The 16,131-nt window shown below is 53.9% G+C and overlaps 1 protein-coding gene across 2 annotated transcripts in view; it reads left to right on the top strand.

Moving 5' to 3' along the window:
- Nucleotides 1-16,024, top strand: part of LSAMP (limbic system associated membrane protein) — a 1,013,284-nt gene extending 997,260 nt beyond the window's left edge. For both annotated transcript variants that reach the window (XM_075034369.1, XM_075034368.1), the window contains one exon: nucleotides 8,326-16,024. In XM_075034369.1, coding sequence (XP_074890470.1) covers nucleotides 8,326-8,423 — 98 coding nt within the window. In that variant the 3' untranslated portion in view covers nucleotides 8,424-16,024. The remainder of the gene's footprint in view (nucleotides 1-8,325) is intronic.
- The last annotated feature ends 107 nt before the right edge of the window (nucleotides 16,025-16,131 follow it).

Genomic DNA, 16,131 nt, shown 5'->3' with positions numbered 1-16,131 from the left:
ATAAAGATTTCATCTTCTGAAACCCTGGCAAGAGAGTCAACAGACTAGAAAAATTACTTCCTGCAGAGGAGCTGGCAAGTGTAAAACCTAAGACCCCTCCAGGCCCCAGGGAGTGAGATGACAGAGAGAGACCCATATGGTGCACATCCCCTTCCCCTTGCACCTTCTCCTTTAGAGGTTTTTTTTTCATTCCTCCCTCATTTTTGGTCCTCTTTGCTCAAGAAGCAGGACTCCAGTCTTCACTATAAGTAGAGTCAACCTGTCAACAGCACGGAGCCCAGAGCTGCTCAGGGTGGAGAGCACTTGGAAAAACAAACCAGCTCTACTTGGTTTACCGTCACTCCTTCTAGTCCTTACCGTCACATCCTCTTAGCCTGTCCCATGCCTCCTCCTGGCCTCGCTTCCACTTAGCAGCTTATGGGGGCTGATGGTCCTCTTGCACCAGGTTTTACCTCGTGTTCTTTGCAGGATCCCAGGAGCAGATTCCTGAAAGCAAATAAGGAGTCTGTAGCATTCTGATGCCCTTTGAAACTTCTCTGTGGGCTTTCCTCCACCAGCACTGCAGATATGTCAAGCCCTGGAGTCTTGTTAATGTAAATAAGAGAAAAACTGGCACCTGCTGTCTCTTTTCCTATCTCCATTTCGGTTTACTCAGGTGATGGGACCCCAGACCCAGTAGAATATTCTAGATTGGCAAATGTGGGTGTGAAACGTGTAGACGGGTGGGTGATTTTTTCCCTCTGGGTATGGACCAGGAATGTATCTGCTTTCTGCTTGCATCTCAGATGACCCTTTCTCGAGGTCTGCGTTGGGAGTCTTGAAAGGCGTACGTTCAATTTCTGCCGGCGGTGATCATGTCGCTTACAACATTTGGAGGCATGCCTCTGTGCAACCAAGCGGACTTGTGGCTTTGCTTACAAGTCTGGCTTCGTTTGCAGGTTCAGCAAGGGTTACATGTCATTGCACAGCCTCTATCCCCCCTCTCTTATGGGCCCCTTCAGGGGTGCTGTTGGTGTAACGAAAGGGAGCTGGAGGGAGTGAGGGGGCAGAAGGGGGATTATCTGCGTGGAGGAAGTGGAACGGGCTAGAAACTTTACCACCACCCCCTGCAACCTCTGCTTCTTGCTACCATAGTGGGGAAATGTCTTGCTTTTGATGGGGATGACCCTCCAGCGGGTCAGATCTGCCCCCCCCCCCCAAGGCAGTTTTACCAAGGATACCGCTGCGTGGTGGTTGCGGACCGGGGGGGGATCAGATTCTGTGCCCCATAACCGTGGTCCTATGGGGCTGTCTCAGGCAGAAGTGGGTCCGAGCACCCGGAGCTGGCACCCTTCCTTTAGCGTGGTCCCGCGGGGGCTTTGCGGTGCGGGACCCCAGGGTTTCCCCGCAGGTGCTCGTAGCCATGAAGGCCGGGTGGTAGGTGCCAGCCAGCGCACTTCCCCGCCGGGGGGTTCCGAGCCGGGCCGGGTGAGCGCCCGGAGTCTCGTTTTTCCTTGGCTTTCGGCTGCCACCTCGCGGGGAAGCGGCGATTTGGCGGCATCGGCGGCACCGCATCCCTCCCTCGGCTGTTCGGGGGATCCCCGCTTTCTCTCCTCTGGTTCTGACCCGGGTGGTACTGGCTCCTTGCCTTTGCGTTCCCGGTGCTGACTGCCTCCTCCCATATAACACCATCCTTCCCCTGTAGCTGCCCCTCTCCCACCATCCCTGCTTCCCTGTGCCTGATCTGGATTTAATTTCCTCTCTTCATCTGCCCTTCTCCCAGGACCTGGTCTCCTTACCTGTCCAGCCTGCATGCTCACATCAGCTCCTACATTTCCCCATCCTCACCCTGGCTGACATCTCCTGCTCTTGCCCTCTTCAGTCTCCTGAGCCGATCGTGCCCGTATTGCCGTTTCAATTGAAGACCTTCCCTGTGCTGTAGCCCTGTGTTGGTACAAGTGTAAGGCTCATCCTATCGCCTCGGTCCGTATCACCCCCTTCTTATATCCCTCATCACGGCCGCCTTTTCCTATGCCTCTGACCTGATACAATCTTCCTCCCATATTTATCACCTTCTCATGCAGCCCCCAACCCCAAATGGATGCTATAGGCTTTGAGGGGTGAACGACAGCCATGAGGCAGGGCACGTACAGGGCTACCGAGGAGCCTTCGGATCTTGGCCACTGCTGCCGAGGCTCTGTGTTGCAGTGCCTTATAGCATTATTAAATTCAAGGCTTGAAGGCAGGGAGAAAAACGGCCCTTTTATTCATCCCACAAAGGTCAGACCTCAGAAGTCCGCTCCCTTCTCAGTGATTTCTGCAGCTAGCCTTGTCTCTGGAGGTTGAGCCTGTGCCACGGGGGATGCGCCACTGGAGTCTCGGTTGCTTAGGCCTCGGGGGGCATCATACCAAGCCCTCCCACATCTGACCTGTGCTCCCTTCAGCCGCCTGGGTAGCATCCGCTGAGGACTCAGTAATAGCTGTGCCCCAGGTTTGGTGGGGAGACTTGCAGCTCTGCGATTTAGGACACCAGTCTCTTGACACTGCGTAGCTTCTTTCTTAACAGTTTCCTTGACGAAAAGCTCATCTCTCTCTTTCCTAGGGAGATCTGAACACACCCCAGCTAATTCTTCCCACAGTGAGCAGTTTCCTTAGCCTGGCTCTCCTGTAGGCAGCAGAGGAGACTGCAGAGCAAGGAGTGACTGAGACAGTTTTAATCTAGCCCGTTCAGGTGGCAATTAGTAACGGGCAGTGTGCCAGCTTTTCTGTTAATGCCAAGGTCCTAAAGTCACAGGAGAACATAACACCCAAATTTATTGTGTGGCCATAATATCACTGCTGGCAGCTGACTGCCGCTGCGCTCCTTAAAAGTCGAGGGAGGTTGTGGGTATGGAAGTCTGCAGGCAGTCCAGAAGTGACTGGGCAAGTTCGTGGAAGAAAAAAATGAGTCTGTTAAGGAGTGCAGCTTCCACTGGCTCAGGATGACTCTGAAGCACCTGAGACAGGCCAGTATGATGCCATGCTGGCCGTGTGCTCCCGGCTGGTCTCCACCCGGCACCTGCAGGGAACAGGACTGAAGGTCAGACAAGACCTTTGGACTGACCCAGTAGAGCTGGTCTTTTCTTGTGGTATGCTCCTCTTGGAGGCAGGCTGGTTTTGAGGAAGAGAGCAGTTCTCGCCTTTGCAATCTTGCTGTGGTTTGCTGTGAACGTAAGCAGCACCCTGCTTTTCCCCTCTCCCTCCACTATCTCACCCAACCACCCCCCCCCCCCGCACTCCTTGCCATGTCTTTTCCTACACCCTTGACGGGAGTAGGAGCAGTTCATGAGCCACGACACACGTGCACACACACACAAAAGCATTACAGCTATACCATGCAAATTCAAACTAGCATACATACCCATGTCCCCTATAGTGAAACCTGGGCCAGCTTAGCTTGCAGCCCTCTGGAGAGGAGCAAGTGCAGCAAGCCCAGCTGTGCTGTGCCGGTTTGGGGGAGCAGGGGGGCTTAAACCTGTGAGAGGCCAAAGCACTGACCCACTGTCCCAGGAAAGTCACTCAAGATGTGTAAAGTCTGTGGGGATCCCCTCCCCAAGGGTATTGAAGGCAGGTAGTTTTGTATAGCTATTATTTACCTTTTTCTGAAAGACCAAATCTCTGCACTGTCACAAGGCTCCGAGCCAAAGCATCAGAGCAGAAAAATGTTCTGAGGGACAGTTGCTGGCTTGCTTCTTTTTACGTTTAAAATAAACGCTTTTTTCCTCCTCAAGCCTTGCTCTCAGACACAGCAGAAGTATTTTGGCTGCTGCTCTTCCCCTTAAAAAATAAAAATACAATCAGCCCAAGGCAAACACCCAGCATGAGATCGTTCCACCTGGCCTGCTGATGCTTGTAAAGCGCTACACAACCAGGGCCTTATAACGGGAAAGGTCAGGCAGCCTTAGCAGTAGCAGGTGCCGCTGGCTCTGTGTATGAGGCTGGTAAAGCTCTCGCAGCACCCCGAGCGGCACGCTGCACGTGGGAGCATGCAGCAACTCTTCTGCTTCATGCGGCGTGGAAGGGTTTGCCCGCAGGAGGGTGAGGCACTGGGTGAAATCGCTGAAGAAGTCCCACGCTGAAGGGCCTCGCCGCCCCTTCTGCATCCCCACTTGAAAGTACGGAGATGTTCTCCCTCGGGAAAAGACCCCTGGAGCCTCTCTGTGCGGGGCTGCTGCACAGGCGCGTTACACACGGGTGGGCAGGAGCGGCGAGGTTACGGTGGCACGGCGCTGGTTTTTCCCATGGTTAAATTTAAGGACACAGCGAGGGTCACGCTGCCTTGGGAAGAGGGTCCCAGGTCCCCTCCAGCCCTGAGAGGGCTACAGCTCTCTAAATCTCGGCCAAGTGCCGTGACGCCGATGCAGATCGCCCGGGCTGAATGGGTGGCACGGACAAACCCTCAGAAACGCCCGGTGAGGCTGTTGCAGCAGGGTTAGGCGCTGGGTATCTAAATGTCTCGCGATTTGGAGCAAGGGAGAGAAGTGCTGTTGTTTTGCCGTTGCCGGTTTTCAGTCTGTTCCTTCTTAATTTGATTGATGTGATCCGACTCGGTCGGCCGTCCGGGGTCTGGGGGTCCCTTAAGGGTTTATTTGCGAAATGCTGCCAGATATTCATATTAACTCATCATCATCATCCTCGGAAACCCAATTTCCTTCCCTGGCTGCGGTGGCAGGAAAAAAAAAAACCCCTTTGAAGTGATTGCATGGCCACGAATGTGGCAGGGGAACCCCCCAGCCCGGGAGACGAGCTCGCAGACCAAATTCCCCGAGCACAACCCGAAGGTTACGAAAGTGGGAGAAAAGCGGAGAAAGCACCACAAAGCCCCCACACAGAAACTATCCCCCCCCCGTGTGTCGTGCGTCCCCCCAAAACGCTCGCTTCTCGGCTGTCAGCACCAAGGGAGCGCTTTGGGCGGCCCAGCCGGGACCGCAGGCCCAGGGGCCGTGACCGGAGTCCGTGCCCAGGCCCAGGCGGGCAGGGGGACACGGGGGGGGTCTCGGGGGGGGGGGTGTCTCCGCGGGGGGCGGCGGCGGCCGCCAGAGGGCGGCGGAGACCGCGGCCTGGCGGGCGGGGGGCTGCAGGTGCGTGACGTGTGCGGGCGGGGTGATGGCGGGACGCGGCTGAGGGGGGGGGGGGGCGGGGTGAGGCGGCGGTTTGGGAGCGCGCTGGGTCCCGGCGCCGCCGCCTCTTCCCGCCTTTCCCGCCGAGGCGCGCGGCGTGCGGCGGCGAGCAGGGGGTGTGTGGTGGGGACGTGTCACGGGCACCGCGCTCCGGCGGTGGAGGTGGGAGTGTTGGCGGGTGGGTGGGTGGGTGATACCTTCCAGGTTGCGCAGCGAAGCTGAAGGGGAGCGGGAGCTGGCGCGACCCTCTCCCAGGTCCTTCGTCATGCCAGGCCTTGTGCGTCCTCCCGTGTACCTGGGTACTGCAGAGGGTCAGCCCTTGAACACACCGCGCCACGCCACGCCACGCCACGCCATACCACACCACGCCATACCACACCAGACCACACCATACCACACCACACCACGCCATACCACACCACACCATATCACAACACACCACACACACAATACCACGCCATACCACACGACACCACACCACGCCATACCACACCACACCATACCGCAACACACCACACCATACCACAACACACACCACACACAGTACCACGCCACGCCATACCACACCACACCACGCCACACCACACCACGCCATACCACAACACACCACGCCAACACACCACACCATACCACACGACACCACACACACAATACCACGCCATACCACACAATACCACACCACGCCACACCACACCACACCACGCCACACCACACCACAACACACCACGCCAACACACCACACCATACCACACGACACCACACACACAATACCACGCCATACCACACAATACCACACCACGCCATGCCACACCACACCATACCACACCACGCCAACACACCACACCATACCACATGACTCCACACACACAATACCACGCCATGCCATACCACACCGCACCATGCCATACCACACATCACACTCATGCTACACCACACCATACCACACCACACAATACCACACCACACCGTGCCATACCACACAACGCCACACTCATGCCACACCACACCAAACCACACACACAATACCACACTACATGACGCCATACCACCCCACACCACACTCATGCTACACCACACCACACAATACCACACTACGCCACACCACACCACACCTCTATTCCCCCCCGCCCCACCAAGCACACAAACCCCGAGCCGTGCACTTTTACACGTACTAAGGCAGCAGCACCCAGCCCAGGCCAAACACAGCCCTGCGTCAGCTGTGCATCGCGCGCCTCCGTAGGTACCTGTGCCTTTGCTCTGCTGGCGTGTGCGCCCTGGAAGAGTGGCAAGGAGGGGTGGGTGGTTGCCACTTACGTATGTGTGACATACGTGTATGTGTTGTTAGACAAATAGTATTTTAGCCAAACAGTAAAAACGTGATGGCTGGAAACTTTTTGTGGGCAACACACCCTGCCTGGTGTGCAGGATTATTTGCTGGGCCGGAGGAGTCACGTTTTGGGACTTCTTCACTGACAATATAGGATGGAAATGGTCCCAAACAGCCTCCCCCCAATTGTTTGACCGTGAAAGATGTTTTCTCTGAAACACAGGTCAGGTAAGTATAGTAGCCGAAATTGAACTGGTGCCCGAGCTCAGAGGGGGAAATAAGTTCCTGTCACCCAAACAAGGAGTGAAAAACTAATATTGTAGGATTTGTGTGACAAGCCACAGAAGGCGAGCAGGGACTAACTGAAAAAAAGAAGCCATAGATGGAATATAAATTTTCCACACAGTTCAGCACATACTTACTTAATAATGAAAGAATAGAATTGGGGCACAAACAGCTGATCTAGTAAGTGATGGGCTACATTAGGAAGAAATCACACAAATGAAAGTGCTACAGAATTTCAGGGGCTCTGGGGACATGCGTGGATTTGCTGCCTTTTAGTCACCAGCTAGAGTTTAATACTGACTGTGCTGCTGAGCGAGCCTGTGGCACCCGTGCTCCACCCAGCAGAGAGCGGCTCTTCACCTGGTAAACTGCAGGGTTTTTTTGGCTCCCCCCACCGTTAGAAAAATAGCTCTTCTTGGTAGTAAACATGTCTTCTTTCTTCCACCGCAGCATCAGTCCCAACGTATAGACTCATCTCCATCCACACGCTTCAGCATCTTCCTGCACCCCTTCTGTGTAAAACACTACATAGACATGTGCCTATACATATATGCGTACATATAAATGTACATATAGGCGTACACCTGTGTGTACATATACATGATGAGCATGCATTTACAAAACCACCTCCCTGCTCCATGATAAAGCAAAGGCTGCCAAGGCTTGGTATTGCAGGGTGAATTTAAAATAGCATCGCTGCCTTTAAAGCCATCCAGAAACGGGAACCCATAAATGAGAGGATGAATGAGAAGATGTCAGGAGTCTTAGCACTTAATATTCCTGGAGCGAGGCTGCACTATTTGTTGCTGCGGCAGAGCACTCCCCCCCGGCAGACCCCCCCCGCGCATGCACGCACACACGCATGCAAGTTCGTTTCCCACCCTTACGAAAAAAAATCAACCTCCCTGGCACACCCTGCACCCTTACCCCGTAGGTGCCGTGCCGCAAGGCCATAAACACAACAGCGGAGCCTTCCTCCACCCCGATTAAGAAATAAATAATTGCGGCGCAGCCCCTGGGAGGGGAGGCATCCGCTGGTCGGGCCCATGTTTTATTGATCGGACCGCTGTGATGAATCAGCCCCTGCGGAGCTGGTGTCTGGCTGCAGACAGGCGCTGGCCACCGCGCAGAATTACAACGAGCCCTGGCATCCCAGGGCCAGCGCCGGGAAGGTGGCAGAGTGGGGAGATGTGGGGATGGGGAGGGGGGTACACCGTGCCAAGGTGTGAGCCGTGCCCCCGCTCCAGGCATCCAGCCGGAGGCACGGCGAGGGATGGGATGGGGTCGGCAGCCGGGGCTGAGCCTTCCCGCTTGCTCCAGGCCCTGTTTCTCCAGCCTGGGTGTTGCTTAGGGAGAGCCGCATGCCGATGGAGCATTGGGCAGGAGGGGAGGATGAGGAGGAGCCGGCGGGCAGGAGCCTGGACGGAGGCACACCTGAGCGGGAAGGCTGCTGTGCCCCGGTTCCCTGCGGCAGGAGAAGCCCCGGAGCGAAGCGCCGTGTTCCTGTGTTACCCCCCGTCTCGCTCAGCCGTGTGTAATCTTGTCCTCTTTTCTCTCCCTTCTCGCACCCTGCAGGACCCGGCACAGGGAGAGTAGACAACGGCTCCATGAGTTTGGCCGTCCCACTGTGGCTGCTGGCAGCGTCCCTGCTCTGCCTACTCAGCAAATGTTAATACAAATCAGAATTAAAAATAATAATAATAATAATAATAATAATTAAAAAAAAACCCAACACGACAACAACAACAACAACAACAACACACAAAACAAAATGCGTTATACAGGAGACAGAGCGAAGAGAGGGGAGAGAGAAAAAAGAGAGGGGGGGAGAGAGAGAGGACTGTTTCTTTCACAACTTTTGTGTGTTCAGGAGCGAAGAGGGGGGAGAGGAAAAATTACAGCAAAGAAGACTCAGCAACATTTAATCCGAAACCTGACAAGCCGGCTGTCAAGTCACCGACCGTCTAGGAGGCAAAACGAAGCGAGGGAGAGAATGGGGCACCAGCAAGGACTGTGTCGCCGGAGGATGCTGCAATGTAAACAATCCAACAAAACCCACAAAGCCAATCGAACAGGAGATCCCTTTTCTTTTCTCTCCTCCTTCCTCTTTTCCATACTCCCTCACCTTCCTTCCTTCCTTCCTCCTCTTTCTTTCTTTTGCAGAAAGAGGTCTTTGCTTCGGTGTCTATAGCCACTTTACTTTTTGGATGCCCTGGGTCATTTTTGTGAGCCGATGCTCAGCCAGTTCATATTTTTGAAAACAACAAAAAAAAAAAAAAAAAAAAGGGAAAAAAAAAAAAAAGCCACAAACCAGAGCAAGCCACCTGAAGCTCTCTGCACACTGGTGTCCTGTGAAGAACCCCTTCCTCTCTTCACTTCACCCTGCGCTCCTGTGCACCCAGCCCTTGCTAAACACCTTCTTTCCTGTCCCCTCCTTCATGCAACATTGTGCAAGCTGGCCTGAACTAAAGCTGTGTCAACTCTACTGAAAACATACTTTCCTTTTCTTTTCTTTTAATCCTCTTCCTCTCCCCCCCTCAATTCGACCAGGTATCTTTCTCCCGTGTATGCCTGTGTGCGTGCATGCATGCGTGTATGTGTGACTCTTGCTCCGTCTTCTCTCTCTTTCTCTTGCTCTCTGGAAGCATGCAAAAGGAACAGTCCATGTGTACATATGCTCATCCTGCTGTAGATAATGTCCTGCCTTGTAAGTGTGAGACAAGATGCTGAGAGATCACTCAGGCAGAGAAGAGGGGTGAGGAGAGGGGAGCGGCTGCAACACAGGTTCCATGGTGTCCCCTCTCCGGCGTCCTCACTGGCTTTTTGTCTCCTGGCCACCTTGCTTGCAAGAGTCAGTCTGCACCCTTGCTTAGCCTTTTTTTCTCTCCCACCTGCAACCTGTCTGGCTCTCAGCCTTCAAGTACCAGCAGAGCAGCCCCTGCTACACGTGAGTGCTTGCACACGTGCATGGGGGTGTGCGCACGTGTGCGTTTGTCCGAATAAGCAGAAGAAACCAGGACTGGCCTGCAGCACTACAGAGTGCGGCTGCCCGCTCCTCCTGGGGAGGGGAGGCTGGGCCGGTGGGATGTGAGTGATGAGACCTTGGACATCACTGAGCAGCCATTCCTGTAGGTATAGGGTGTGCGTAGGAACGATGCCTCCAACGTGAAAAACCACAATCTGGTCATTCCTAACCATTTTGGTAGTCATGCAAAAATAGAGCCAATACCCTTTTTTGTTGTTGTTCTTTCTGTCCTCACTGTTATAAAAGGAAATGTGTGCTGTGTAAGGGTGAGAGTGTGAGAGTGTGTGTGTGTGTGTGTATTGTACACCACTGCTACTACAGAGCTCACTTTGCAAATTCCACATTTGAAACAGATTAGGTCAGAAAATGTCCAGGACCTGTGAATGTAAGAAAAAAAACAAATGTCAGGTCCAAAATTCTGGGCTTACAAAGAAGGAGCTTAAAGTGGTGCAGCAAAGAAGTAGGCAGCACAATTCCCCTTGTGCGTCTCTTTTCTCATCTGAAGGGTGCTGGTCTTGCTGCAGGGGGCTATCGCTTGCCATCACCCTTCCCATGGCAGAGTCACATGCAGAGATGCCAACAGGAGATGCTCTAGTGGCTCCCGAGTGAGGAGAAAGAGAGGGAGAGAATAGGCTGTCAGAAACAGGGTTAAGAAGATGCTGGGTGGTGGCTGGAAATTCCCATGCCAGCAACAGGTCTGCTGCAGGAGCCGGAGCGAGCGGTGGGAGAGGGGAAGCCAACAGTCGTACGCTCCAGTGCCTGCAGTGCGTGTGTGCGGACAGGAGCAGTGGGGAGAAGACTCCTGTGTTTCCTGGCCAGCCACGAGCCCTAGCATCCACAGCAGCAAAGATGACAAAACACAGGGTTTATCAAGTAGCCACTGGGTCTTTTAGCGGGAGGGATGCGCAGGGAGGAACTTGAGTTAGCCCACACAAGTCGAGTGACCGTTCCACGCCCGTACAGTGTTTTACAGGCACCATTGAGCTGTCAAGCACCAGCAAGCTTGCTTTTCTGTCTTTGCCCTGTGAATTGGAGCAGTAGCAGCAAGCTTGGCAGCCGCGCTCGCATGCTCTTGAAGGCAAGGGGGAAGCAGCTTGGGCTTGCAGCCCTGCGGCGCGCGGGAGGGGATGCCCACCGGGCGGTCCCCCGCCGGGAAGGAAAGTGGGAATTGCCATCCGTGAGCCTGTCCCCATCTTTGCAGAGCCGGGGCACGCTCCGCCGAGGCCTCTCGCTGCCGCTTAGCATGGTGCTTTCACCTTGCACTGCGGCACTGCCGGCCCCTGCCTCCTCTCTGCTGAGCTCAGCTGTTTCGGGTAGCAGCAGGCAGGCAATTAAGCAGGCAGGCAAGGGCTCCTCACAGGCAGCCAGAATGAGCGAGGAAATATTAGAGAGAGAGGCAAGAGGCTGAAGTTGGGGTGATGGCAGACTTGCTGCAGATCTGCTGTGGATTTGGAGGGTGGTAAATTATGCTCCCCCTGCTCCTCCAGGTCCCAAAGCCATACGTGGGGGGTGTTTGTGCCTTGGTGCAAGAGGGCAGAGCTGGGCAACTGGTGCCTGAAATCCGCCCAAGGCATTCAGGGACAGGTCCCCCCTTCCGAGATAGGGCGGTCTTTGAAGGGACTTGTGCATCTCCTTTGGAGACCGCTGTGCTGCGGCCCAGGAAAAAAAATGCCCTGTATCCTTCAGAGCATTCAGACACCCCAGTCCTCGTGCCTACCTCTCCGGAGGGTTGTGTCATTCGGTGTCTTAGTTACAACTCCAGATTTCCTGCTGCAACGGGGCTTTTCATCCCCTGGTACGGCCGCGAGCTGATGCTGGTCCCAGGAGCCGGGGCTTGGAGCTGCACCGTCTCCAGCACACTGGCATAAGGGAAAACACTGCATCACCGGCATTTCTCATTCTCAGGGCTGTACCTACGCCTGGATTTATTGTCACATGCTTGTTGCGAGAAGGTGGGCAGCCTGCAGTGACTTGCCGGCACAGGCTGTTCCTAAGGGCTGGGTCAAGCCCACCGTTTTTTCTTTAGTTTGAGGCTTCTCTTTGATGTCAACCTGGTTGCTGTCGTGAGGTCTGTCGTGCGTGTCGTCCTCTGCATGTGTTTTTGTCGCTGTGGGGTCGCTCCTAGGCACTGGTTGCGCACACATCAGAGCCCTATGGTGTGGTGGTGGTCACGAGTCCCGGCACCTCGTTGTCTCACATCTTTCTTGGTTTGAAGTTTTGAGGGGATATTTTTGTAGATGTCAAGGCACAGAGGCTTATGTTTAAAGGGAAATATATTACTAAAAGCGGGACACCCGTTTTTTTGAAGCCATCTGCCTATTAGCTAGACAAAACAGCCACAACCCCGGTGCTGGGATCTGGTCTTGCCTGCAGGACCTGGGCAGATCCGTGCCTCTTTTGCGTGGCTGTGAAACAGGGTTAAAGCCAGTTATTTGCGGACCTGTCTGAGAAAAGCCACAAATACCAAGTATGCCTGTTATCTGCAGCAGTGCTGGGAGCCCCACTCCTGTCAATGTCTGTTCCTAGCAGGGCTGGGGGAGTTGTGGGTAGGCTGGAGCTTGATTTACTCCGAGAAGCTAATCCTGCAAGCTGCCGTGTGCGTCACGGGATGCTGTGAACATCCCCCTGTTTCCTCCTGAACTTGAGCAGGGATCGCTCAAAGCATCTGTCGAGAGGAGAGCCTGGATGAACATAGGAAACACAGGCAAAGTCAAACAATTTTCTCCATTCTCTTTCACCCCTCTGCCCTTTGACAGAGAAGTTGCAAAGGGTTTTCTCATGTCTCAGGCCCTTTTCTCTGAAGCTGTTTCTCCTCCTCGCCTCTACTCCGTGTTCATGTTGCTATCATCTTCCCCATCCCCTCCCGAAAAGCTGCGCTCTTGCTTCCTGCTGCCTCTCAGCTGGTTGGGGACTGGGAGAGATGGGAGTTTGGAATGGGACACCAGTTCCTTGAGCTCGTCAGTGTAATTGTGTTTGATTGATGGAGATTTAACAGTTAGTGTTATAAAAAGAAACAAACAAAATGGAAAAAAAAAAAAGAAAAAGAAAAAAATTGTATTTCTTCTACTGGTTTGTAAATATTACAAGAGTTACATGAGATGTCTGGTAATGTCCAAGCAGAGGAACAAAGACTTAGATTTAATATATGGCCCCATACTTGCTAGCAGATTTCTAACCCTTTTCAGATGACCGAGAGGAGGGGTGAAGGCAAGTCTTTCTGAAAGGAACTGGACAGGGGAAATGCAGCCACCCCGAGCCACATGAGCTCCATGCATGACTGTAGCATGTTGCTTGGAGCGTGTGTCTGGTCAGATGGAAAACGAAGCAGACGCCTGTCTCTGAACGGCTGGGAAGGGCGACGTGGGACGCTCCAGCCGACACCTGTATCTTGGCAGTTGTGTTCATTTTTGTTTGTTTGCAGCCCCGCAGCTCGCAGGTATGTTGCTCAGTGATGCAGTCCCCTCCTCCCCCCTTCCCGCTTTCTTCACCAGTGAAGTTGTGTCGCCCCATGCTAGCACCAAGTGCATGTTAACGTGCCATTCATGAAGATTTCATTGGTGACATGCATTGTGTCGAGAGTTAGTCTTTGTCTGCACACCTTTCTCACGCCACTGACTGTTCACCGCTTGGGCAGATCTCTCGTGTACTGCTGCTTGCCCCACTTTTGGTCAAAGTATAGCCAAGCCCCACCAGCTCTTCTTAGCTCCAGGTGCATCCAGACCATGCCCCCAAGCCACCTGTCTGAGCAACCCTACTTTGAAAGTCCAAGCTCACAGCATGGACAAAGTCGCCGTCAATAGCCACATGGTCTCCAGGCTGAGTGGAAGCTGCACATCTGGAAGGAATTTGGGGGAGTAAACAGTGAGTCCTGATGATTCAAGAGCATTTGGGGAAGAGGACCTGGGAAGTCAGAGGAGCTACTTCAGAGTCCTTCACAGCCTCGTCACCAGGTGATGTTTCAGCTCAATCTTTGTGCAGTGCTCTACCACTTCGCCCCTCTCTGATGAGGGAATCTATGGGCACAGGGAAACAGCTCTTCTCCTCCCAACCCCTCTCGCACCTCTGCTTCCTCTCCTCCAAGCACACTGACCCGCAGCCCAAATCATCATGGTGCTTGATGTGATGTAGCAACTGACACCAAGGATGGCTAACCGAGACAGTCCTACGGAGGAGATGCTGGGGGGGTGGGGGGGGTGAGCACAGCTCTCTCCTGATGGTGCACAATCTTACTGCTTCTCTGACTTGAGTACACAAAACTCCTTGAGTTAGGGATGCCAGGAGCAAACTGTCCCATGGAAGGAGCAGAACCTTAGGCAGGGAAATGATGGAGAAACTGGATGGTCATTGCCAAGATGTGATGCCGGTGGAAATGGGTAGGGATGAGTGCTGTCCATCATCCATGCGCAGAACTCCCAGGTTCACCAGCGAGGAGACTGTGGCCTCTCAACGCTAGTCTTAGAGCGGCTTCATTTCCAGTGGGATGCCCAGAAGATATTTTTTTTTTTTTAACTGCATGACTCCTGCTGACTAAAAGAGCTGTGTCACACCATTAAAACCTTTCTCTTTTCCTTCTTGTAACTTGCTAGAACAATGTTCAGGCAGCTCCTACAGTCCCCCAAATTTTGCTTGATGGTTGGCTCCTATTAGGGCAATATGTGGTGTTTGCTTATTGATTCACTCGCTGTAACAGGAAAGCAGATGTCAGCTTGGTGAGGATATGTTGGTATGATCCTCTGTATCTCTGTGTCTTGGAGCGATGTGTGTGTGAGGCCAGGAGACCAGCCAAGGCAGGGCTTGGGAAAAGAGGAGCAGCTCTCCTAATGAGTCCAGACAAGTGGCAAGCAAAGGGTCCTTCATTTATTGCAGGCTCAGGTTGGCTGGTGCCACAGTGACTCAGCCTGCCCTGCAAACCTTGTAGAAGTGCCCGGAGAGCGGAGGAGGAAGGGGCAGTGCGGGTCAGGAGGACACGACTGCAGCACGGGCGGTCGGGCGGCATGCAGGGCAGGGCTCCTTGGGCAGCACAGAGATCACAGCCGAGAAGGGCCGTTCCCAGGGAGGGCAGGACCTTCCTTCCCTGCCTGTGCCCCCGGTGCATCAGGCGCTCGCCCCCCGGGGCGTGCACACCACGCTGCGACAGGTTTCCACGCGGTGTGAGACCGTGGTGGATCCGGCCGTGCCCTGGGAACAGGCGTGTGGATGTTTCTGTACATAACAGACGGGCCACAGATGGAGACGAGGAGCAAGACCGCCTAGGAGCCAGCCAGCGGGGAGAACGCCTCCCGGGTGAGGCTGTCCTTCTCCGAAATGATGACATTTTGCTCCCCATTTCGGCCACGCACAGGCACACGCGCGCACCCCTGCAACCTCTACCGCACCCACGCTAGAGCGGTCCTCACGGCTACCATACGGGCGCTCTCCTTTCCCACGCCGTCCGTCACGCACGCGGCCAGACACGCGCTCCTCCGCTTGCTCCCGGCGCTGGCTCTGTCTGCCCACGCCGCTGCGTGGTGACCTCCCGAGGAAACCAGGAGAAAGCACGCGTGTGTCCGCCTGCGCGTGCGGGGGGCACGCGTGTGTGCCAGGAAAGGGAGGAGAGGGGCAAAGAGCAGGAACCTGCCTCTGCGGTGCCACCGTCACCTCCCAAAATCGTTCAGCTTTCCCAGCTGGAGCCAAGTTTCATCCTCTAGACCTTGAGAATGAAGGCCAGTCCCTTCTTCTTGCTACACGGTGGGGTGGTTAGAACTCTCCTCATTAACAGTGTTATATACATATAAATATATATATATATCTATATCTTTATATATATTTTTCCCCAGCACTGTAGACATGAGCTGAAATTCTCTTTAACGAAACGAGAAAACGGCCGTTTTATTTTTTGCCATTGGTTTGTTTTTGGAACTAGCTCTGTGGAAGAAAATTTTAAAAGCGCAAGTGTGTGTGTAAAAGAACCGATCAAAGAAACAAAACAACCCAACAAATGAATGAACAAAACCCAGTAATGGAAAAAAAAAAGAAGCTTTTTATTTTTTCTTTTCTCAATGTATTTAACTTCTGTTATCTCGTTTCTGTTTCTTTACATGTATGAATGCTCTGCTCTTCTGTGATCTTAAAAAAATACAAAAAAATACAAAAATTAAATAAACGTGAAAAGGAAGTAATGTTTCTTTATTTCCCCTCCCTTCCTTGCATACCTGGGCTTGTCTCCTCTCTGATCGTGTCTAGTGATGACTTCCCATCCCAGCCAGGGGATGTGGGGCAAGGGGGTGCAGGGCTGCAAGCAGGGCAGGGGCAAGTGGCTTGGGGCTGAGGGTGCCAGCTCCCCCCACCAGACTGGGCCCTGGGGTGCAGTGCCTGGG

The sequence above is a fragment of the Buteo buteo genome, chromosome 8, assembly GCF_964188355.1.
Source record: "Buteo buteo chromosome 8, bButBut1.hap1.1, whole genome shotgun sequence".
In the NCBI taxonomy this organism is placed as follows: domain Eukaryota; kingdom Metazoa; phylum Chordata; class Aves; order Accipitriformes; family Accipitridae; genus Buteo; species Buteo buteo.
This window is presented reverse-complemented; position numbering and strand designations above follow the sequence as displayed.